This window comes from Lepisosteus platostomus, chromosome 1 (genome assembly GCF_059453375.1).
Source record: "Lepisosteus platostomus isolate fLepPlt1 chromosome 1, fLepPlt1.hap1, whole genome shotgun sequence".
Taxonomy (NCBI): Eukaryota; Metazoa; Chordata; class Actinopteri; order Semionotiformes; family Lepisosteidae; genus Lepisosteus; species Lepisosteus platostomus.
This window is the reverse complement of record NC_142611.1, coordinates 18673814-18699043: the sequence shown is the minus strand read 5'-3', so window position 1 is coordinate 18699043 and position 25230 is coordinate 18673814. Positions and strand designations below refer to the sequence as shown.

Sequence of the window (25230 nt, the reverse complement as noted above, 5' to 3'; positions counted from 1 at the left end):
ACAGCTTTAACCTGAAGCGCCACATAAACAAAAGAGCTTAGATCAGCCCAAACAATTGCACTTCATATTTTTCAGTTACCCCCAACACAAAGATAAAGCACCATTCTGAAGCTTTCACAATGCAGATGAATAAGACAATCTCAATTTTTCAGCAAACACACATCCCTTATCAAACTATGCCTAGATTAAAAAGAAAACCTCAAATTTGCTGATGCAAACGCAACATACCTGTATTAAGCAGATTAAGGGAATAAAATGAGAGAAGTAAGATCTATAATTGACACATGACCTATGACAAAGTTAATCTATTTTCTCCAAAGACAATGACACCTTTTAGGAAAAAATGAATAACCAAAGACTGTGTATCCTCAAATTTAGGGAAATCAAGTCATTTGCAATGGATAGATACATTTCTGATAACTCTCAGGCTTACAAGAGCCCAGATAAAGAGGCTGGTGATTGATCATCATCTCAACTCCACCCACCCTACAGCACACTACATGGTGCTCTGCCATGTGTACAACGTCCCTTGGGATTTTGCAATGATGAACAGTGCAATAACCTGCATTTAAAACAACAACCTATGGCCAACAGAATGCGTGCTGAGCCTCTAGCCACTCACCAGCTCCTGTAATTTAATTTTTGAAAAAGATTTTTAGTTAAAAGCTGTTCTTTATGCAAAGAGTGGGTGGAATTATATGTGCTTCTACAAGATCCTTTAAGAATAGTATTAGTATTCAGCTCAATCAGGTACTAGCAAATACAGATGCTGACCAAATATGTTGCTTCTTCTTGTTCTTAATCCTTTTTTTTTTGTTACTTCATGCAAAATCATGTCTTACTCAATGTGGATATTCAGAAGTTTAGCTTTTTGCTGGATCTAAAAAACAACTACAAAAATTTCTTCTCTTGAGGATTGTCACACTTGCAGAGATGACTTTTAGTCATGACTAAATAGCAACCAGTGAAACAATAAATCTTCCAAATTATGATGTGGAAGATCCCCATTTCAGGAGACAATGAAACACAGAAGTAAGATCAAGGACTGGCTGAATACTGGCTTTAAGGTTGAAACAAGCCTTTGAAACCAAAAATGTGTGAAGTATACCTTTCAGGAATTTCACATCTTTAGCATACAATTTAAAAAAATGGTAGATTTGTCTCTGCTGTCTAAAATGGAAATCTTCTCCAGGCCAAATGTTCACTTAGGCTCAAGATCAGTCAGTATACCCAGGAAATTAAGAGAGAGCAGACTAATGGTAAGAGGCACTTACTCACAAATATACACTATACAGTATTGCCTGTATAGAAAAAGATGTTGTGGATGATTTGCAGGGTTCGTACAATGTGTGGTTTAATGGATTTTTGCATCAATAAGCTATAAGCTATAATAGGAAGAATGATGGGTAAAATGACCTCCATTTGGGCACAAACATTCTTAAATTGACTTTTTAAAATGAAAAAAATCAGTACATTTCAACACGAAGTGAATGACTGCGGTTATAGTTCAAAGAGAGTGAAAAGAAACATAAAATCCGGAATTCACCTCATTACTTCAATGTCCTAGGTGAGGCCACGTTTCTTTGTGATCTGCATTGTATTATCTTGCTCAACAGAACAATGACATCCCTGTAATCCATAGTAATATACTATGTTTAACTGAAAAGAGACTCATATGAAAACATGCAGGCGGCACTGTGGCACTGTGGTAAGCACTGCTGTTCAGTTCCAGACGTGAGGTGCTGTCTGCATGGAGTTTGTATCTTCTCCCTGTGTTTGCATGGGTTCCCTCCTGGTGATTTGGATTCTTCTCAGTCTAAAGACATGCTGGTAGATCAAATAAGCTTCTGAGGAAATTATCCCTGGTGTGTGTGTGTGTGTGCCCTGCAAAGGTCCGGAGTGTTCCCCGCCTTGAGCCCACTGCTTGCTGGGACAGGCTCTGGTTCCTCCTTGGCCACGTAATGGATAAAGCGGTTAGAAAATGGGAGGATGGATGAAGACACGGGGGCAGTGCGGTGGCTCTGTGGCAAAGGATCTGCTCATGTGGCTGGAAGGCTGCCTGTTCCTATCCAGCGGCCGGCAGAAGAATCCTACTCCGCTGGGCCCCTGAGCAAGGCCCTTTACCCCAACTGCTCCAGGAGCGTGTACAAATGGCTGACCCTGCGCTCTAACCCCAAGCTTCTCTCCCTGTCTGTGTGTCTCATGGAGAGCAAACTGGGGTATGCGAAAAGACAAATTCCTAATACAAGAAACTGTATATGGCCAATAAAGTGATCTTATCTTATCTCCATTGAAACGCAATCATGGTAACAGGTCGGTGTCAGTATTAAGCCTCTCGCTCAGGCCGCTGCGTACCGTGATTCCGCACCACTCGCACCTCATCCCCGCCAGCACCTCGGAGGAGCCGCAGGTCCGCCGGCAGACCTCGCAGCGCGCCCCAGACGACAGGTTTCCCTCTCTCCAGTGGTGGTGGTAAACGTCCTGGAATGAGGAAGAAAGCCATCCACACACGTCAGTTAAAACCCTGGCCCAGGGCACTTCTGTCCTCAGGCAAGGTTAGAAAAGATCAAATAAAATGGCAAATCGTCCACGAGTCCAACGCTTTTGCATCTTGACATTTTGCGTTTTTTCTTTATATGCAGGAACAATGAACAATTTGAGAAACAGGAACAATGTATGCCAGCAGTTATATCGCCCTGGGACTCACAACTGGCAACCCACTGAAGCTCAGCAGGTGTGAGCCTGGTCAGTACCTGGATGGGAGACCTCCTAGGAAAGCTAAGGTTGGTGCTGGAAAAGGTGTTAGTGGGGCCAGAAGGGGGTGCTCACAACTTGGTCTGTGTGGGCCCTAATGCCTCAGTATAGTGGCAGGGACACTACACTGTAAAAAGGCGCCATCCTTCGGATAAGACGTAAAACCGAGGTATTTCTTTAAAAAAGTGGGGGTGTTACTCAGGTGTCCTGGTCAAATTTCCCCCTGGCCTTTACCAATCATGGCCTCCTAATAAACCCCATCTATGAATTGGCTGCATCACTCTGCTCTCCTCCTCACTGATAGCTGATGTGTGGTGAGCGTTCTGGCGCACTATGGCTGCCGTCGCATCATCCAGGTGGATACTGCACATTGGTGGTGGTGGGGAGTCCCCATTACCTGTAAAGTGCTTTGACTAATAATAATAATTATTAATGACTATTCCATGGAAGGCAATGTAAAATGAGCCCGTTTTGAGTAAAAAATACCCTACCTATTTAAACCCATTACAGAAAAAAACACCAGCATATGAAATGTTATATGTTGTATGCATAGGTTGAGGAACATTTGACAAGAACGTATTCGCATTTCTGACAGAAAAAAACTGTTGAAAAAAAGAAAATCACAATAACTTGTTTTGTGAAAAGATAGCATGTGATTTGTTGGAAGATGTCTGTAATCAGCAGATGAAGACGGCTGCAGCCAGTAACTGTACTTTCAGATTTATATTCTAGACAGCAATTTTAGGTGACTTATACTGTAATTAAGCAACTTTTCTATATTTTTAACTGAATTATATTGTTTAAAACCAAAATAGAAAGTTCCCATTTTAGATACAACATTGGCAAACTTGCTTTAAAAATCTATTCTCTTAAAAAAAATCCTGGGGATGTTAAAGGCTATTTTAAGAGACTAGCTATTGAAAAATGAATCTGAACCTCTTAAAAATAAAGTTTAATTGAACAGCACAGAAACTGAGAGGCTGCTGTCTGTTTGGATCCAGAAGTGTCAGCAATACAGTTCTCTAAATATGTATAGTCATACATGGGGAAGTGTAATGCTGTTTTATTCAGCTCTTTTAGAGCACATAAATTATAATTAATAATACTGGTATGTGGCTTAGTAAGGTATTTATACTGATGAATATGACCTCAAATAAAATGTGAGAACCAGCGCATCTTCTGAGGAGGCTGGTTCTGATGAGAGTATCCATAGGAAGATACGTACATGATCTTGGTGCCCATCTTGATGGCAGAGTCGACAGTCGCTGCAGCTGAACTGGGCACAGTCCACATGGACATGGAGCTCACACACTGCAAAACAGAGGGGAGCAGAAGGAAACACCATCAGCACAGAGTCACAGAAGTCTCTCACTTAGAACAGAGAGCCTAGACAGCGAAGAGAATGGTCAAGTAGGTATCATAAATTTAGGCAGCTGACCATCATGATAAAGATCTTGAGGCTGACAAAAATGCAGTCTGGACTGCAATTGTAGGTGGTTTTTGGATGTACATACTGTAAGTACAGTAAATGTGGCCTTTTCAAAAACTGAGGGCTGTATTTTGAGTCAGGACACTAAAGAGAGACACCAGTTGGGCTCTAAATGAGGGATGGGCACTCCCAATGCTTACTACAGGTCCTCATTTTTATTAATTTTTATTTTAATTATTTACTAATTATTTGTGGTTACCAATTATTTCCATCATTTCACCTTTTAAGGAACTGAACCTTAAAAAAACACAAAAGGAAACAAAACCTGCCTAGTCTTTATCCTCAGGTGCTAGGGACACCCCTTCCTGGTCTAAAATATTTTTGACATCACCACTGTTTAAGGGGTAAACAGAACGAAACTTCAAAAAAAGCACAGGGTATAGTCATCCATTCTCCTCCTCCCAGATATTCCAATTTCTTAAGAGAGACTATGAACACGTCATTGGAGGTCATTTAGATTTCCTGTATGAGAGACTGAATACGTAATGGAGGATCATTCTGATTTCCTGCCTACGGCTCTCATTTTTCATCGCCTTTAGACATGCTGCATGTGTCCGTAACTGAGACTACAGCACAAAAACAAGTTCCCCCACGGTGACTGAGATCTATCTCTGATTCTGAACTGCCTCAAATTTTGTAACTTGAGTACTTGTTTGTGTTTTAATTTTTCTTATATAGTTAATTTAATATGCCACATTGTAATTTGACCCTGTAAAACAAATGTTGGAGTTTCTTAAAACAAAGCAGATAATACAGGGATGTGTGGCATTGGAGGAATTTGTAAAGAGAAACAAAAATAAAACAACAAACTTATCGACAATAAATACTTGTTACTTTGTTTTAAAAATGTATTCCTTCTGTAAATTTACCAATTCACAAACCACGAACAAAAAGCAAGACAACAGAAAAAAAACTAACCGCAAGGGTCACTATCATCAATCAGATGGTCTTCAAGAAATAAAAAAAACTATGACAAGGAAGGAAACACTGCTGTATAAGAGAGATAAGAGGATCATGGTAACTGTTACATTATCAGTGTTGTCAGATTTTGTGTAATTTGTGAAATGCACAGTTCTGATTTTATCACCCAGATGGCAACCTAACTAGAAGTAAACTAAAGACAGGTTGGCTAGATATTCTCAAAGACCTACAAACCTCATCAGAGGACATTACTGACCCCAAGCCTGTTATCATGTTACTGTGCTTCCTCGTCCTCTTACCGTAAATCTTTACATGTCTGTAGGCGGCAAAAAATGCAGCCAATAATTTTCTCTACATAATTCCAGATAACAGGAAAGCCTTATTTTCATTGCATCAGTTTCTGCAACTCTTTCTCATCCTTGAAGTAATAGATGTGTATTTTGAACTTTAAGCTAAGGAACCTGCAATTTTTGACCAGGAGGATGTTTCTGTAGCTATCTGAACCCATTCAGTTTCTAAATTGGATTACATAAACAATGAACAAGACAAAGGGGAGGGTGGAAAGATTTATATAAAAATGATCTAAATATCAAGGTTTACTTAAGTTACAGAAAATACTGACCATTCTTCTTTTAAATGTGTAAAGTAAGACTGAAAATATAATCAGCTTCCTCCAGCTCCAAACATACTTATGGTGCATTTCCACACTTAAATGAAATAATACACTTTTCCATGCCTACAGTGTATCATAGTAGAGCCATTTTCAGATTCAGAACTAGAGGTAATTTTTAATCATTCTTTCACTTCAGAATATTTGGCCTCTATGTCTCCTAATCTGGAAAAAACTTAAATCACTGAAAAATGTGATAGTTCTTATTAAACCTGAGTCAAATTTAATATTTTTTAAAAATATATAATACATGTATACTTTAGAATATTCTTGCTATTTCTTGTTGTCAACTGTGGTTGCATCACAATGGTGCTACCACATAACTGACTATACTAAGTTGCCATAACAACCAAACCTCACAATAAAAGAAAGGTCTATAAAGGTAGTGTTGTTCCACATTAAGTTTATCCTTAAGTTAAGTTTATTTGTAGAATATGAATTTTTATATTTTCTTATTTAGTCATTTTACAAATCTAAACATTTAAAGGAATATGTCAGAATCTTTAATAAGTGCACTATCTCCAATTTCACAGAGAAATACATTCAGGCAGAACAATGTTAAAGCCAAATCCACTGGAGAATCTGAAACCTCAGCTGCAGCCAAAACAGCAGGTGACCAACGAGAGGACTGCAGAAGACAAACCAAGACGCAAAATAGTGGCACTAAGCTCACTGGACCAGTCATCCTAGATTTAGGAACAGGCTACCTCAAAGCTGGCTTCGCTGGAGAAAAGAAACCTTTGTGCGTCATCTCCAGTGTGATAAAAAAGGTGAGGGAATTCCCTGGAAACTGCAAGCAGAGCTTTGCAGGAAAACTTCTGGAAAAGCCAGAACATGATCTGATTTATCCATTGAAGAACGGTCTTGTGGATGACTGGGACACCTTGGAAGAACTTTGGAAACACGTCTCTGAGAAAGAACTGGGGATTGCCACTGAGGACCACCCTGTCCTGGTGAGTGAACACCCTCTGACCCCTGCCAGGAGTAGGGAGAAGATGGCAGAGCTCATGTTTGAGACCTTCAGCGTCCCTGCTGTGCACATGGCCTACCAGCCTGCACTACTGCTCTACTCTTACGGCAAAACAAGTGGTCTTGTGCTCGAGAGTGGCCATGGGGGCTCTTATGTTGCTGCAGTGTACAACGGTTGTCACAGGCCAACCACAGCCTGTGTGGTGGACTACGGAGGACAGACCCTCAATGCCCATTTGCTAAGGCTGCTCAACGAGTCTGGGCAAGGCATTCAGGACCATTCTCTCAACATTGTAGAGGAGATTAAGGAAAAATGTTGTTATGTTGCTCGTGACATTGATTACGAGTTGTATCTGCCAGAAAGCCGGTACAAGGTAGAGTATGAGTTGCCTGATGGACGTATAATATTTGTTGGTAAGGAGAGGTTCACTTGCCCAGAAGCCTTGTTCCACCCTAACAAGATGGGCTCTACCAAACCAGGACTGCCGACCCTGATGATGAACTGTATCAACAAACAAGACAGGAGGACAAGGAGGGAGCTCCTAAGGAACATTGTTATTGGTGGGGGCTCGACCATGTTCATGGGTTTTCCCAAGCGCTTGACTCAGGAATTAGGTAGGCTGTCTCTGAACAGTGATGTGCTAATAGAGGCAGGATTCCAGAGAAAACACACAGTCTGGATAGGAGGATCTATCTTGGCATCTCTGAGGTCTTTCCATCCTCTGTGGGTTCAGAAAAAGGAGTATGATGAGAAGGGGGTCTCTGCACTTCACAGGAAATGTCTTTAAGAGATCGTGTAAGAGCGACACTCTTCATCTGTTTCAGGCTGTGTGAAATCATCACGTCTCTCAATTTTTCACTTAAAATAAAGAAATACATTTCTGCATTTCTCATGATTTCAATGTTTTGTAAATGGATACAAGCTGCTGGGGGAAAATTCACCTGCTCCCTCTGTATTTGGGTATTAAAGCTGTGTGCAAAAAGGTTATTCAGTGGAGGAAAACCTTTAGTACAGTAAGTGTTTTATTAAAGAAAAAAAGTATAAAATGTATATAAAGATTATTTTCACACTAAAAGAAATAATCCATTACAAATAGACAATTTCCACATGAAACGTAATGGCCTTCCATTATTTCATCTGCATTTGTTCTTATTTACCAAGTTTCTTGACCTCAAATTCTGAGTATCCCTAAATGTCAGCAATTCACTCTAATATTTTACTGTTGGCTGAAGACCTATTTCATTTTGGGGTGACAGCTTAATTCTATTAAACACCTGGCTAAGTTGAGCTCTTCAACACAATTGGAGAAAATGTACTGTTAAAAGAATAATTTTTTAAAGTCAATAATGCAATTGTGGATCCGTGCAGACTTTTCAATAAAGATGCTTAAGAAGTACTGTTATTGATAAATTGTTATTAATAAATAATTGTTTTTGGTGTTATTAATTTGACACTTAGCTAAACCACCTCAGCAGAAACACTCATGTGGTTGTCTTTACTTTTAGTCACTTTTACCAAGGTTTGCATTACAACTGGTAAGTTACCACAGTTCTTTTTAATTTTTACACTACATGCTAGTGATATAATCCTGCACACACTACTAGTCCTACAAAAGGAGAAGAAAAGGAGAAGAGTTTGGAGGTGAGAAGTTGCAGAGCTACACTTCATCCTGCAGTAAATCCGACTGTGATCTGTACCTTCACAGCGGAGAGCAGAGCTCCCCTCCAGCTGTTTCCTGCAAACCGCACAAAACTTCTTTTTGTGGCCAGGAGGACCAAAACAGTGGGCAACCGGGACCTGAGGGAGACAGAGACAGACAAAAAGAAAATGAACTTTAAGAATTTTAAAGAGGATTTTAACCGGATTCATCTGTAGAGAACCAATCCCCGTTAACGATAACAACCAGTCCAAGGGGCCTGCTTGCCCCTCTGAAGTCAAAGTACTGAAGAAATCAACAATAAAATGAAAACAGCATAACAGGATGCATCAGTGTTAACAGGTGAAGGCATCAGGGAGAAAAGTCTAATCAGAAGACTGACGTCTACCTTTGACATACAGTTTCTAGATTATTCCAGTCACTGGGAAATGGAAAAAAGAAGGTTAAATTTGATAATAGTACTGTATCTTAATCTGTAACATGACACAGAGACCCACAATACTGTATATTGCTAAATGGGGAATATTTTTTCCCATTAAAGATCAGAAAATTAGTTTAAATCATGAAAACATTTGCCTAGTATGCAGAGAGGGTCAAACTATCAAAATGGTAAAGACCACAATGGTGAGTATGACAGGGGGCGCTACTGATCAATCATGTGGCAGAGTGGTGTGAGTCAGATGTCTCCCAGGGTTGGTTGGAAACCACTACATCTGCTGGTTTTCATTCCAGAGCTCTTCAGTTGAACGTGTAAATCATCAGTGCTAACTGACGCCTTTAAATGACGTGCATGCTTGGCTGGCATTTTCTGCACTCAGTTCTTAGGTTGAAATATCCCAGACTTCAAGCATTATTTCTTCCAACACCTCCAGCATAAACCTTTATGCAGCCTTTCCTCAACTTACTTTTAAGTTTGCCCCCTTATTTATGACTAAACTGCTATTAAAAGGCAAGTTATGATGAACAGAAGCAGGTGGTCATAAAGTATCAGACGCTCAGACAAGTGAGTGTTTGATTTTGCCTTCTGCTGACGCCCATTTGATCACGGCACTCAGGATGAGGAGAATTCCAAAACCAGCACAAGTCTAAAGCTGATAATTGCAAATCATATTCTCTTGAGGAGCTGAAAGCAATTTTAAAAAATATGCTTCAAAAAGCCAAATGAAATCAATTAGTCTGTGACTAAGAACTCGGTGAGAACAAAACCAGCAGACACAGTGGTCCCCCAGGAACAGGGCTGGAAACCACTGGAGTACATCAAGTTTCCCAAGAGCAGCTTCAGAGTCTGTAGTATAAGCATCACCACTGTTCCAAGATCTGAAGAAGGGACATATGAGTGACTGTTTTGTTTCCAAGTTATTTTATAATACACCCATATTTCATCTTCAACTAAAAAAAAAACATGAAACAGCTATCTAGTGATGTTGAATTGAAAAGAATGCTCACATTTTAGATTACAGTACCTTTGCAATCCAAAATGCATTTCTAAACCACTTTTCTTCATTTACTTACACACACATTAAAAGTAAGAGTACATTTCAGAGCAAGACCTAGAGAGTACATTCACTAAAGAAACGTGAGTTAGTCAGACAACAAAATTAAAATGAATAAAAATGCCTAGCAGCAGTTCCATCTTAACAGCAGTTGGTACTTTACTCACACAATTTAAATAAAGGCTATTACATTCATGTGCGTAACAGCTGCCTCTCTGCGTAGTGTATATGTGAGGTAATATATCTTAATTAAAAACATGGTAAGTTCTATTCACAAATACAATGTCCTCTATGATACATCTCTAGAGCACAACATCTGAATTGAACTGCATTACTGCCAGACTTCAGCTGAATGTGCATTAGGCCAGACTAGGCTGTTCAGTGTTCATTCTCCAACGTCTTCACACAGGCACATCTTCAGAAGAACTGACCCGTATAAAAGCACCAAATGTTAGGACCTGAGGGGTAGGCAGACAGACTGTGCAGAACTTTACAGAAACAGCAAGCACAGAGCGCTAGGTTTAGTGTCAACCATTCTCAAGACATACTCAAGGAGGGTTAATTCTCACCCTTGTCTTGGAACATTTAATCAGCAAGTCTTCCTGTCTAGAAAGTGCCTCTGTCGATATGTAGGCTAGTGTTCTCTGATACCACTGACTCTGCCACACACAACTTTAAAAGCAACTTCTTGGACAGTACTGCACTTTATAAAAACAGATTAGAAACAACTGGTTCCCCAAAGGAAGGACATCCAAAATCCTTTGTAACTTGTGTTAGTAATAGGATGCTACATGTATGTGGATCACAGCAAAGCTATTTTGTTCTACAGTAACAATCACTAAAATTTCTTTTAAATGCAGGTGACTTATAAAATTAGCCTTTTTGAACAACACTATAGGCTATGGGAGACTATAATAAGGCACACAACCCTGTTATCAAAGTTGAAACTGTTGTCTCTTTCAATAATCTACTAGAACCTCTAAATTACTGTAGCTACTAGCAACCACACAAGCTAGATTGACCAAATGGTCTCTGCTCCTTTTTGACTTTTATGTTTTTATCTCTATAGAGATTTTATACATCCATCCATTCATTTTCTGGCGCTTTACTCTAGTTCAGGGTCACAGTGGCCTATGGCCTATCATGGCAAGCAACAGGCGTAAGAAAGGAAACACCATGGACGGGATGCCAGCCCATCACAGGGCACGCACAGACACAAACACTCCCTCTTAAACCAGGGCCAATTCTCCCAGAAACCAATTAACCTACCAGTATGTATTGGGACTGTGGTAGGAAACTGGAGCACCAGGAGGATATCCATACAAACTCAGGGAGAACTTACAAACTACTACAGATAGCACCCAAGGTCCTGAGCTGAATGCAATGCTAACATCTGTGCCACCGTAACACCCAGAAATTATACATTTAAATCACCATTTACTATTGTTCCATTTACAGCATTTCACCTGCTAAATGCAGAACTTTTATTTTACTCAAAGCTGACTGAAACTTGAGAGCAAAAGAAAGGTTACAAACAAGAAGCCGTTTGGCCCATCAAGCTCCATTACTTCTTAGTGGCTTATTAATAAAAAAATCCAATCTCTCCGTCTCTTGAAAGGAGTCATTCAAAACATCAAGAGGATGTGCTTTGTTGATAATAGAAGGCCTGATGCATTTCAGCAGAAAGAAACTAGGGTAGGAGTATTAGAATTTGACCTCCATGCTGTGGTCAGTACATGTTTACAAAGACTGCTAAGAGGAACGGAAAACAAGAGAAGCCTTGTGTAATTACAGCAAAACAAAAAGGCAAAATGTATTTTGCAATTCTTCATTTTCAATGATTGCACCTTTTTCTTACAGCATTACCTTGAAAAACAAATACAGTATCCACAACACCACTCACCACTTGTTTAAAACATGTACCTGTTGGGATATGTAATGCATGCTTAAACATGAAACTGGATTGCATTCATGCCACTTATAAAACCATTTTCAGACTGCATTGTTTTCAAAAAGAGTTGATATTTTGGTATCTCCAAGGTTAAACCTTCAAGGTCTTGAGGAACAAACAAAATATCACCTCAAATATCCAAGATTTAAAAATGGAATTGATGGTGTAAAAATAATTTCAGGTATTACAATACTTTTAAGCTTTATCTTTTTACCTGGGGAAGGATTTCTAGAAATGCATGCAAATTTTCCCTGATAACACTGATAATACTGAACAATCTAAAGATTACGTGTGGCCTGCTCTTGATATGTGCATTTAATTGTGGATAAAGTATACACATCTTTGTAAGGATTGTAAAGACTTTAGATACTAAAGCTGTATTAGTACATTATATGCTGCATAACAAAATATAATAATAATAACAGAAATAATAACCCATGTTAATGAAAGTAAGTTCCCAAAGATGGGAAGGCCAACAGTTTAGTGATCTAAGGAGCTCACCCAGATAATACAACCCTTAATCAAATGTTTTTCTTGGAGTAAAATAAGCCATCTATCTTCTATCTAGACTGGATTTGAAAGAAAGTTTTAGGGGACAGGTCTCCACCAGAATACAGCTGAATCAGCCTTTCTTTTAACATAACTTATTAACACTTTTTGTGATTCTAGTAAGAGTTGGGGTATCCTTGCTTTTCTATCCAACAACGAACCCCAACTTCAGCCAGGCTTCTGCAAGTCTGTGATACTGCGCCACAAACTCCAGCTCTTGAACATATTCACACTGGTCCCAGGCTGTCGTCATTTTATTCATATCAGACTGGACTGCTGTGCAACAGGTACAGCAAGTGGATGGTAAAATGTCTTAAAACTTATAAGTGCCCCATTTACAAATGACAAAAATGAAACAAATGCCTTCCACTGATCACAAGCCCTTATTCTGAACAATATATATTGAGAACGTACAATATCATAGAAAGACCAGTGATCTATGAACACAGTACATAATGTGTACTCTTTGTTTAAAAAGTCCTTAAAACAGAACAGATTAGTTCTGTCTCACTGCTGGAGGCATGTACTGTGCTCAAAATCTGCATTTTTTAATGACAAGTATCCCGTCGATCTTTTAAACCACTGGCCATGATTAAAAGAAACTAAAAAACTGATACCTTATTTTTTAACAAGATATGTTCATTCACAAAACTGGAATTAAGGTTAAGACACCATTTCTGATTCAACAGATATGACTTTTGACAACGTGGTGTACAGTAATAAGAATGTTCCTCACCGTGCAAAATGAAGTTGGCCAAGGATTCCCAAGTATAATCATATGATTCAAAAGAACCCAAAGTACACAGAAGTCATAAATAAAGCAAATAATACATGCAGTTCAAATTAATTCAGCAACGTTTTAAGTGAGTCTGCAGGAAAGGACTTTTTGGAAAATTAAACTCCTAAACAAAGCCTTAAGTCCTTTGACAGCATTTCTTAATTATGCTTCAGTTCTGACACATGCAGCATTACAAGCCCCTGTGTGTATCTAGTGCTGGTTAAAAAGCATTCGAGCAATTTTCTTTTTATCGTTCACATTCTGCTTTTTTTTTCAAATTCGAAGACTGAAACTCTACTGCACAAGGCTAAAGTTTGGTGCCAGAGATGGATTTTTCTGTCCGACACCACATGCACACCTAGTAGTAATCCTCAATTGTTTAACAACTAGGCTTCCGGAAACTACAGCTATGAAAACTGTGGTCATGCACCAAGACAATATTCCAGCAGATGTGCGTGATGTCAGAAAAAACAACACTTGAAAACAAATGCCCCCACGCCAAGTACAGCTCTACGTGAGTAGAGATATGGTGAACTAAATTAACATGTCTGTTAATTGAAACAGAAACAAACTACACACATATCGCTTAAACAGCTGAAACACAGGTAAGGATGGCACAAGAACATATAACTCTCTTTTTCTGGCTCAAACAACTTTCTCTTCGAGAGCAAGTTCAAAATGACCAAGTACAAGCTAATGGAACATGCCAGGAATTTAATTTACATTTTATGAATGATTTACAACATAAAATGTTCCCAGTTTATTATCTTTGCTATTCTTGGTCAAGTTGAAATCCAAGAGTGCAACATGTTGCACTGAAGCAGAAAGTCCGCTGCCTAATGTAGCCATTCACACTGATAATCCAACCTCACATCAGAACACACAGAAGATTTCAACTTGTTAATACCCAGGTAAACTTTTGGCTATCTTCGGCATTACTAATGTAGGAGCTGTTAGCTAAAATGAAACAAAATAATCTACAAGAGTACAGTCAAGACATGTCTACCTTTCATACTTGACTGAGGAACATCAGGTATAAAGAAGTTTAGAATCGCAAAAGAAGTTTTGACCTCTCGTCTATGAGCTTGCTTACTGCAAATATAAATAACTTGTACAAGTTCATCATTTTTCCTGTTACATACTGTATACGTATGTTGCTGCATATTAAGTATTTTGCATGTCTTCAACATATCAGGCTGCCTCCTACGCAGCTAGCTAACCACATTCACCTCAGCTGCAAAGCAGTCAGAAGGACTTGGTTTTCCAAAGAGCTCTTACGCTGCTGTATTCCGTCGACTGGTCTCTAACGGAAAATATTCATCTTTTAAACTGATGTCAAAGAACCCCTCAAGCTGTCACTGTATGAAATGGTGCCAAACAAATTGCTGTATATTTTTCTCTGGATCTAAACGGGGTTCTGTGCTTCAGTTAATGATTACAAGGCCACAGCCGCCATACTTTTCTATGACATCAACTGCTTTGCCATTCACCACCACTAATGCTACTGTGTCTGCAGGAAGTAAGATGGTGTGTTTAGTCACTTCTTACCATCACCACACACCCTCCTCAGGCATTTAGAATACATGTTAATGAGGAGGCTTAATACTTGAATATTTGGACCAGGATTGAGGAGCTTTCTTCAGATATTACAAACGTTTAACACGGCAATGTGTGTCAGAGTCATAGCATCCCAGTGGTTTCTATGTCAACCTAATGCACATGCACTGCCAACCTCCAGAATAAACAAGTTCACAATTCTGCCAGCCCAGAATAACACTGACAAAAGCACAGTAATGAACAAAGAAGATACTGAGACAGATACTGATACTGAGAGCTTTGTAACAGGTGGGGATCTCTCCTCGCTATAAATGTAGTTCTTTTGAGGAGGACTCCATTTGGATATTGAGTCTGTATAACATAAAAAAGCAAAAATAGAAATGGACACGGAATCATAAGTTATGTCATATTTCATGACAGAAAAAAAAAGATAGTAATATTTTCATTTTGGGCAATAGCAAAACTTTCAAGTTTAAAAATGCGGAGTTTCGTAATAAACCAAGAGCGCTCTGGTAGCCTGGTTTATATTCAATTTGAGAATAACAAGCAGGAGGGCAGAGAAAGACTAAGAAGGTTATTTCCTTCACTAATGCATCCTGTTAACACACCATGAGACCCACACAACCAGTTTTAACTAATGAGCTAAACAAACTAAATGCTTATGAATAGTTGTGCATTATCATACCACAAATTAATTTTTAAAAAGTCCTGATCACCAGCCCTATTCAAATTCTGAAAGATATAGAGAACTCACCTTATCACAGAAAAGGTAATGATCTATGAATACAGTATATAATGTGTACTTATTTTTTTAAAAATAGTCTTTGTATCCATATGCTAATGTTTTCTACGTATTTAAAAGCAGAAATAAGTGAAACGTATTATTGGAATTCATTTCCACAATTGAATCCTGTAACAATTCTAAAGTTACAATTTCTATTAGACTTATATTGTTTACGGCAGGGCCTTCTTCACTAGTGTTTCCGAAAGGCTATAAGTGTGCTTGGTTGTGCTGTAGCTACCAAGCAGGTATAAATACAGCTGTATGACTAAAGCACATTGAGCCACTTCCCCCCACCACCCAAACCCCTGTGCACAACAAAAGCCACAACAATAACGATCATCCCAAAATATCCATCCCATCCCAGGTCCTTGATTTGGTATTTCCGAGAAGTCATTGCTATTCCTGTGTCCAATGAGACTGAATAGCTGGAAACCAGCATTACAAGCCAATGGCTTCCTTCCTCTCTTGGGATGAATGAAGGCAAAACACAGAAAGTACTTTAGGACCCAAAGAGCTTAAAATAGACCCCGCATCTCCTTCCATTGATTTTCATGCATCATTTCAAACTATACACAAAAAACCGACTGTAAGAGATATATTTGTTAAAGTATCTTCCTAACCAAATAACTATTTATTGCCCATTAACCTTGTTGGTTCCCCATGTTTACAGTATGTATTCAGAATTCTTACTAGTTCCAGGAATTATCATTTGCATAATATGCCCTATGGTTTGTTTGTAAGAATATAACCTAAAGAGAAATAGACAGAGATAGAGGAATCTACAGTGGTTAACGTGGAATGTTACAGAAACAAAATGAAACAACTTTACTGCTTTAAAAGTCTAATTCTACAATCTTTGATGTTTCAGAAGTGCCAGCACAGACGACCACTATCAACAAACAGTACAGCAATATTAGTTTTGTCCAAACAATAATACGTATTCAAAGAATAATTTTCTCGGGCTCACCTACACTACAGCATTCATTATTTGCTCTTTCAAGCTGAACAAAGAACTTTAAGAAATGAAAAATTCCTGATCACAATAAAAATGTGGCAGGAATCATGTTAAAACATTCCAAAAACAGAAACCTGATGACAAATGTAAGTTTACCAGAAGATGTGTGAATATTCTTTAATTATTTTATCATTCAATAGAATTTAAATTTAAATAATTTCATAATTTATAACCGTTTAAAATTTTAATGCCGACGTTTAACTTTTTCCAACCGTATACCAGAGTCTGAGTATTCGCATCTTGTATAACTACCATATCCACCAGTGAATTATAGCAACATGAGAGCCATTATATAGCAGTAGGTGCCCTACTCTGCAGGTCAGGTAGAAACATTAGAAATTGTTCACCAAATGAATGAAGGAGCAACTTTAGAGAGTCCACTGTACATGGCCTGAGCACTAAGTACAATCTTAAAACCTGACAAGAAGGTTATGAAATAATTGGCAGGGAATTTGTATGTTTTTAATTTTTCATTTTATGTTGAGACTTAGAAAAAATCCCATAACTCTGTCCTAAGTGTTGTTTTGTGCAGTAAAAGTTGTCATTAATTCCAAGGGTTCTGCTAACAATTTTACTTCACTTGTGAAGATGTATTAGGACATGTAATTGTGGTTTACATTAGTGTTCAAAAATGTATATTTATAGACAACATAACACTTTTTTTTCAGGTACATTTCCTTTGCAAAGTACAAAAGGAAGCCACAGGTTAAACAATTTGATCTTTTTCTTGTAGCATTAAACTGTTTTTTTGAGCGACATACAGCATAGTAATCTAGTTACAATGTGCAGCACACACTCTGCTGCCATTAGACCAACAATTTTATTAGGTGTTGGTTACTTATTAACCCCACCTATAGAGGAACACATATACTACTTGGCCTACTACATAAATGTTTTATTTATTACAAACCTTGTAAAATAGCATGTTACCCACTAAAAACACAAAAGTATATCGACCATTAAAGCATTCAGATTTAATTTAACTTGGTAGAAGATATTCACTTCTTGGACTACTTCCATAAAAATACAATTAATCATTGATGAGTGCGTATTCTTACATATTTAAGCATAACAGAACACAGAAGTGCTTGAAGAATGCAAGATGTTTTGTAAAATACTTGCAATGCAGTTTGGAGTTTTCGTGGTGATTGCAAAACACCTGAAAACAACACTCATGCTGATTCACCTGGAACGCACAGATTAGCTCTTTAGACCAAGGACTTTATTCGCACACTCATATCCTGTTCTTTTAAAACAGCCTGATAAGGCTTGCATAACATTCACATTTGATTTACTTGCGCTTTCTGAAAATAGGTCATTTTATTGAAAAACACATGAACACAGTTAAAGCAAAAAATATATATTTTTAAAAAGCTCTGGGAGAAATTAGTGCTTTTGCTTGAGAGCAATTTTTTTCTCCTACTCAAAAACTACCACATTTTTTCCCCAAAGTTAAGCATTTCCTGTTGCAGCAAAATATTTTTACTTTTGTTGCATGTCATGCCTTTTATTTATTAGCCCTGATTTTAGGACTCTGCAGCCACTGATTTTTCTTATTTAAGGCAATAGAGAAAGTAAATGTGCAGACTTCCTAAATTATGAACAGGATGTGCACTGAGGAACTAAATTAGTGCTGCACCATGCCTTTTCATTCATTATGAAAGCATTATGGTGCAACACTGATGAGGTTCCCCTATACCATTTCCTGGGATTTAATGTTCACACACCATTTCTAGTTTATTTCTTATTTACATCAATTTATCCCGGCAGGGGCCATGACAGTAAAACTGAAAAAAGTATGTGTAACAGAATTTGTTCCCACACGTACAATGCACTCAGCAAGGCATGTACAGCATTCATGTTAGAAATCTACTATGCAGTAAACAACTTAAATAAAAAAAAAGTATTGTGCCTTAATGTACCTAACTTAATGCAGCCTCACTGACACTATCAGATTAAAACTGAGTGCTTCAGGCTGGAGAATAAGCTAAAGAAAACAAGAATAAGCTTTTCAAAGAACGCTGCAAACCAGCAGCCTGAAACAGAGCACAACCCTTGGAATTTCTCAGAACCGCATGGTTCTTTTCCCTAATAAGGTTCAACTAGCAGCTCTGGAACACAGCCAGGACCAAAGTAAGCCACAGATTCTTTATGCTTCCATTCTGAACATCAATTATTTCTTTTTGCAAAAAAAGCAGAATATTGGAATTCCTGAGACCAACACTTCTCGTTCTGTATTTTTTACAGTACGCATTAAAAACATTTAAAAGGTTGCATTTCCTACAGAAAAGTGGAAAGAAGAAACCGTTTTGACTGTTTTGCTCTTTTCAGGTGTGCCACAGGTGAGTCATGGAATTAGCCTTTACTTGTTCCTTTGCAGCCAGATGAATTAAAGAGGAAGTGTGGGTAGGCCACAGTGTACGAAGCCAAGTGGAATTCATCCAGGACACAAAGGATCACATCTCTGCTCTCACAGCCAGTGAATGCTGTAAGATTTTTAATGACTACATAGTCAGGACTTCATCTGAATGACAGAACCCTCCATGAGCGCAGTATTCCCTGTCAGTATACTGGAGGCACTGGTTTGGAAATTCTGAGCCAGAGACTTAAGTGCCAAGACCAGGCTGTGCCTTGCTACGCTCCTAAAATCTTTAAGACTCAAGAATAAATATTTTAAAGAGACAGAAGTCAACCCATATTTGTGAAAGGATAACTTTTTTTACAGTTAGTAACAGCAAAAACAAATGCTCTCTTAAAATAAAGGGGCCAATGCTTTTCACAAAGGTCCTTTTCCTTTGGTTTGGTGAATGATTTAAGCTAACGCAGACGGCTCTCCTTCAACACAGAGCATGACCTTGTGGGCCAGCGAAGGCCTTCTCGGCTGCAGCAGGAGCTCCTTCTGAGAGGGGACACTTCCTGTTCAGCTCCTGCCCTCCCAGGAGATATCCTACGACAGACGGAAGGCATCCTACAGGAAAAGACCTCATTTCCTCCAGCTCTTTCTCGCCCTGCTCCTCAAGGTAAACGACTTCTGTTTATAGCCATGTCTGCCCCAGTCCCAGAGTGCTGATGGGAATGGAAAAGAAGGTATGGGTTTGAGTAGGGGATATGTATATACAGTACTGTCCCTATTCTGAAATGTCCGGAGGATAGACACCACAATGAGAGGCACGAACCAAAGAGTTTGAACAGAAAATGTTGTTGAAGCTATTGGATATGCCAGTACAGCAAAAGGTCTCCAAAATCCAGTCATGAACATTATCTGAGAAACACCAGTTTTTTCATCAAACAAGCATTTTACATATCTAAAAATCTTAACTCTTAACTCCAACAGCATTACATTCAAGGACTAGTACTAGAGGAAATGTTCACAAATTCTTAGAATTTAAATAAAGATCTGTAACATTAATGTTTATGGAAAAATGGTCTATAGCATTTCTCCAACTAAAATAGCGTGTAACTAAAACAACTAACCACACAAAAATATACTGTAAAATTCAAATGACTATGTTTACCATGAAAGACATTTTTTGTTAACCATACACAAGGAAGGAATAAGTGGTCCTTCTCTCTTCTCCAAGCTAAGCTTCTTTTGTGATCTCAGAACTTAAAATATTATCGTTACTGACAAAACAATAGTATTAACCCTGGGGAAAGTGAGGGCAATTCCTATGAAAACAAGCTTGTGTTTAAACTATCTTAAGAAATAAAATGATCGTACTAAGCCAGTAGCAGTGTTTTCTTTTATGAACACTAGGCCGGGGGAAATTTTCACCTAGCCAATGAAGCTGCATTTTGTTAATAAGCAGAGTGAAGTCAACTGCTTGGTGCTTCGTAGCAATGGCCAGTGACAGAGACAAGGACTATTCGCTAGTACTGCTGGGAGAAGGGTACAAGCTTCCCAGCCATGTTGTTGAAGCCAATGCCCTGGCTGGATGAGATCCATGAATCTATTAACTACTAACTGCCAAATGAGATTGATAAGTTAAACCGCCTCCTCTCGTCTGTAACCTTTCTCATGTTCTTATGCTTAAAACAATGGAGAGTCAGCCTGACAGTGAAAAGGTACTGTAGCATTATCCAGAAAAATATCACCTTTAATTCATAGTTGTATGTGTTTCAGACATGAGACAAATGTGACCTACAATGACTGCAGCTTAATTTCAGGCAAAAAAGTTTAGCTAGAATCAAGACTTCAAGGAAAATCTGCTTGATGTGTGGGGAACCAAGAATCAAACTGTGATTCACCAGCTGCTAATTTATTAATTGGTTGTGGGAACTTAGAGCTGAAGAGACCTCGAGGAACAGTTGTTTAACAAGCCACATGTCACTTTGTCAATCTTAAAAGAAAACAAAAAGCAGTCCCAAATCTAGCAAGGCTTCCCCCTTCCCTATAAATCAAAATAATAAATGATCTAAATAAAAAAAAACTTAAGCTCAAAAAGGATATATTCAAAGTACTCTGTTTTCCACTGTTGTAAAACAGTGCAACTGTCCATTTGGAAGGATTTATAAATGTAAAAAAATATTTTAAAAAACACGTCTTAAATACAATTAATAACATTGCTGCATAAACATATTAGTAGAGCATTTACACCATTTTTGTCATGGCTTTGTATTGTCTCAGTGAGTGACATTCCTGTAGTTCCATACTAGCCTCACAACACAGACCAGGATGGAACAGAAATAATGCTCCAGCACAAGCACTCTACAGTAGCACTATGCTGGATTGTGGCATGTTGCTCATGTACAGTAAGTAAGTGAAGTAGAACATAAAACATATATATATATATTTTTGATGGAAAATATATATATATAATTGATCTGTATTCAGCACTACAGTATTAATTCAAACACATTGTGTAATACGTCGGTTGTCTTAACATATTTTAAGCAGCTCCAATAATTACACTAATAATAATAATAATAATAGCTTACACTTATATAGCGCTTTTCTGGACACTCCACTCAAAGCGCTTTACAGGTAATGGGGACTCCCCTCCACCACCACCAATGTGCAGCACCCACCTGGATGATGCGACGGCAGCCATAGTGCGCCAGAACGCTCACCACACATCAGCTATCAGTGGGGAGGAGAGCAGAGTAATGTAGCCAATTCATAGATGGGGATTATTAGGAGGCCATGATTGGTAAGGGCCAATGGGAAATTTGGCCAGGACGCCGGGGTTACACCCCTACTCTTTTCGAGAAACACCCTGGGATTTTTAATGACCACAGAGAGTCAGGACCTCGGTTTTACGTCTCATCCGAAGGACGGCGCCTGTTTACAGTATAGTGTCCCCGTCACTATACTGGGGCATTAGGACCCACATGGACCGCAGGGTGAGCACCCCCTGCTGGCCCCACTAACACCTCTTCCAGCAGCAACCTTAGTTTTTCCCAGGAGGTCTCCCATCCAGGTACTGACCAGGCTCACACCTGCTTAGCTTCAGTGGGTTGCCACTTGTGAGTTGCAGAGTGATGTGGCTGCTGGCACTACATATCAAAGGACAGGACTTGGGACAGGACACATCAAAGAACAGGACTTGGGACAGGATTCAGCAGGTCAACTCATGCTAAATATCAAAGGACAGCTACATCAAAGGACAGGACTTGGGACAGGACGAACTGGTCAACTCACATCAAAGGGAAAGACGAATACCCATGAAGCGGTGAAACAAAACTTCTTCCTGAGATCATACTGTATATAAGAGCTGGGAAACCCTTGCAGGTTGTCTGTTCTGCGGGGCAGACCCAACGTGCGTTGATGTCATTATTGAGCTCAATAAAACAACTGAATCCACGCAAGACTGTGTTCTGCTCCTCTGATGAAGGGATTTCCCACAACAGTAAGATAATATCAGAAAGTCATTTATCCTGGTGAGGGTTTCGGTAAGCCGAAGCCTGTCCCAGAAGCATAATGTGAGACTAAGAGCACACAACTATGCCTATGGTTTAGGCACTAGCAAACTACGGGGCCAAGGGCTCAAGAAAGCCCCATATTTATCAATCCTTCAAAACAATTATTTTATCAAAAACAGCAAGGTACATAATAATCTACATGGAAGTATCTTTCTCAATCATCAGTTATCCAGTGTAGAAGTGCTCCTTAGTGCACTTTGACCAAATTCACCTAAAAGAATTAAAGAAAAGCACATTTTAGATGCACCACTGCTGGGTACTGCTAAAAGGTTATTCAAAAGCACATAGAAGGGTGTGTTCGGTGACTGACTCATCATCCCATACAAGGTAAACAAAGCCGACCTATTTTCATGTGTTAGATTTGGGAAAGTCAGAAGTATTGGAGGGAACTTTTGCTTTAGGAGGTGTCTTCATTTCCTTTTGTTTGAATAGTGGATTTAACAAGCCCCGTGATGTGTTCTTGTCTTACTAGAAATAGGATTAGCAGAAGTGCCTAGTGCTTTTTCCTTTTGCCCGAATTATTATGAAGGATGGTGTGCCTCTAATGAATGTACATTAACAGTTGTGACATAAATGTAAACCCAGTTTTGCTCCCTTCCACGGATGTGCTTAAGCCTGTGCTCAGAGAAGAAAAATAAGCAAATAAATGGGCCAATTTTTTCAAGGACTCTTCATGTTAGCAACAATTATGTGCTTAAGATGAAGTCTTTAACCAAGACAAAATACAGTGAACCATTTCCATAATGCAATAAACAGCCAATGCTGAATTGCCTTTCAGGGGGGTTTATTATATTTCATAAGTTTCTAAATGTTTCCATCTTTGGGTAGCTCATATTGAACTGCCTGACCATGGTAAATCCTTCAAAATAAAACCTACAAACGAGCTGTGTGGAAAGGAACTAGAAAACGTGCAAAACAAAATCATAAGTTATTAAAAACAGAAGTGGCTCACACACAGGATTTCAGGAGAAAGGATTTGTTGTGAAAGGAGAATTTCAGAAGTGTTTTACGCTTAAAACAAAAATAAATTCTGCACACTGACTGATGCTCAGAAATTCCTTTGTAAGGAAGGGAAGATTTAATGAAATTCAATTATGAAACTTTTTACTGCATTTTTTAAATGCTCCTTCCTAGTTAAACTTAACCTTAACTTAACCTAGTTAAACAGACCTTGCCTGTAAAGAACAAGAGGCATGAATATATTGCTTAACATAATTTATTTCAAGCTGCTAAGCTAAAAAACTAAGTTTTAGTACACTATAACCTTATATATATATATCTAATATTGGAAAATTGAAAAATTCATTCTAAACAAAATGTTTAAGAACGGTAAGAGTTTTGTCACAATTTCTAGCTCATTTGTCAGATAAAACAATGCAGTCAATGCCTTCTAGTGAGAAATTGTAGTTAATATTAAATGGTGTAATTGCTTCCAAATTGTCAGCCATGGGTAATATCTGCTATTTTAGGAACAGTGCACTGCACATTAAGTGCTTTCAGACCACTGCGTTAAGGACACAGGTCTTCTTTCATTTTGTCGTCACTACCACATCCTCAACCACATCGCTATTTACTTTCCATAATACTAGTGAAATTTCAGAAGCTGCTCTCGATTTTGTTTTCCAGTTGACCCCCTCTGGTGCTGAAGAACACAGAAAAACCAGTGTCGGCACTTGCCTTCATATTTAGTTGATTCACAACTTCACCTGGGTTTTATAACTTTAATCACTGGGTTTTACAAGACACCAGACCGAAATGTGGCTACCTGCATCCCTAAACACAATTTCAGGCCAGTAAACGAGGGCCAGCCATCAAGATGCATTGCTCTGAAAGGCTGCAGTGAATATTTGCTCCCAACCTGGGATGCTGAAACAACCTGATGTTCTTGCAAAAAGAGAATGCAGGAAAAAACTGTACACGTTTTACTCCAAGATAAGCACTACAACAAACCAAGGCGATCAGTCCACAATGAGACAACTCTCATTCATGGAAATGAGTCATCTGGCCTAGCCAAAGAACTGAAACTTCACACAGTTTGGGATAAAAAGGGTAATCAAACTGGTCCACAGGTACTTCCAAAACAACAACATTTTGCAATAACTGGAATAAAACTAGGGTGTTTTTCCTCAGGTAACAATGGGACTGCATTTATCAATTTGTGAATAAACAGTTTGTCAAATGATTGTCAATGTAAATATATAATGGGATGACACAATATACAGGTAAGTTATAATTGGGGTCCTATAGACATGGGGCACTCTGCTTTCTGCACTGTAACTCCCTATCATAAAATGATTATTGAAGAAAGCATTTAATGATTTTTTCATTAACATTTTAAATGAAATAGAATGGAAACACTTCCATGCAACAACTGGGTAGCCTGCTTAATAACAAGAAGGTTTATTCCACTTAAACAACTCTATTAACACCATTTCACACTTAAGATTCAGGTGCACATTAGACAACACCAGTGACAAAGCTAGATGTCAAGAACGATATGCAGCCACTTTACCCACAAAACCAAGGATGTGTTTTTAAAACCAAAATAATGAAAATAATGCAGAAAAATAATGTGCATGGCTTTCCCTTTTGCCACAGAAAAAAAAAACTCAGCTAACTCTAGGAACTCCATTTTTTCAAAACTGCTGCAATATTGCTCTACGCATATAAATATGCTAAATTGAAAGTATTTATTTCCTCAGTTATTTAACACAACCAAT

At 38.5% G+C, this 25230-nt stretch overlaps 2 protein-coding genes across 3 annotated transcripts in view; one reads left to right on the top strand and one right to left on the bottom strand.

Annotated features, from left to right (window-relative positions):
- Positions 1–25230, bottom strand: part of dgkq (diacylglycerol kinase theta) — a 79361-nt gene that overhangs the window by 33961 nt on the left and 20170 nt on the right. For both annotated transcript variants that reach the window (XM_088626445.1, XM_088626454.1), the window contains exons 3-5: positions 8502–8601; positions 3980–4065; positions 2356–2481 (exon numbers count right to left, since the gene is read on the bottom strand). In XM_088626445.1, the coding sequence (XP_088482571.1) occupies positions 2356–2481; positions 3980–4065; positions 8502–8601 (312 nt within the window). The remainder of the gene's footprint in view (positions 1–2355; positions 2482–3979; positions 4066–8501; positions 8602–25230) is intronic.
- On the top strand, positions 6326–7689 carry LOC148677807 (uncharacterized). Its single transcript, XM_088610650.1, has one exon. It carries the CDS (start codon positions 6326–6328, stop codon positions 7589–7591), a length of 1266 nt encoding a protein of 421 aa, XP_088466776.1. The 3' UTR covers positions 7592–7689.

Bases quoted from the DNA above. Each gene is read 5' to 3' on its own strand.
- LOC148677807 (XM_088610650.1), top strand. From the start codon at position 6,326: ATGTCAGAATCTTTAATAAGTGCACTATCTCCAATTTCACAGAGAAAT.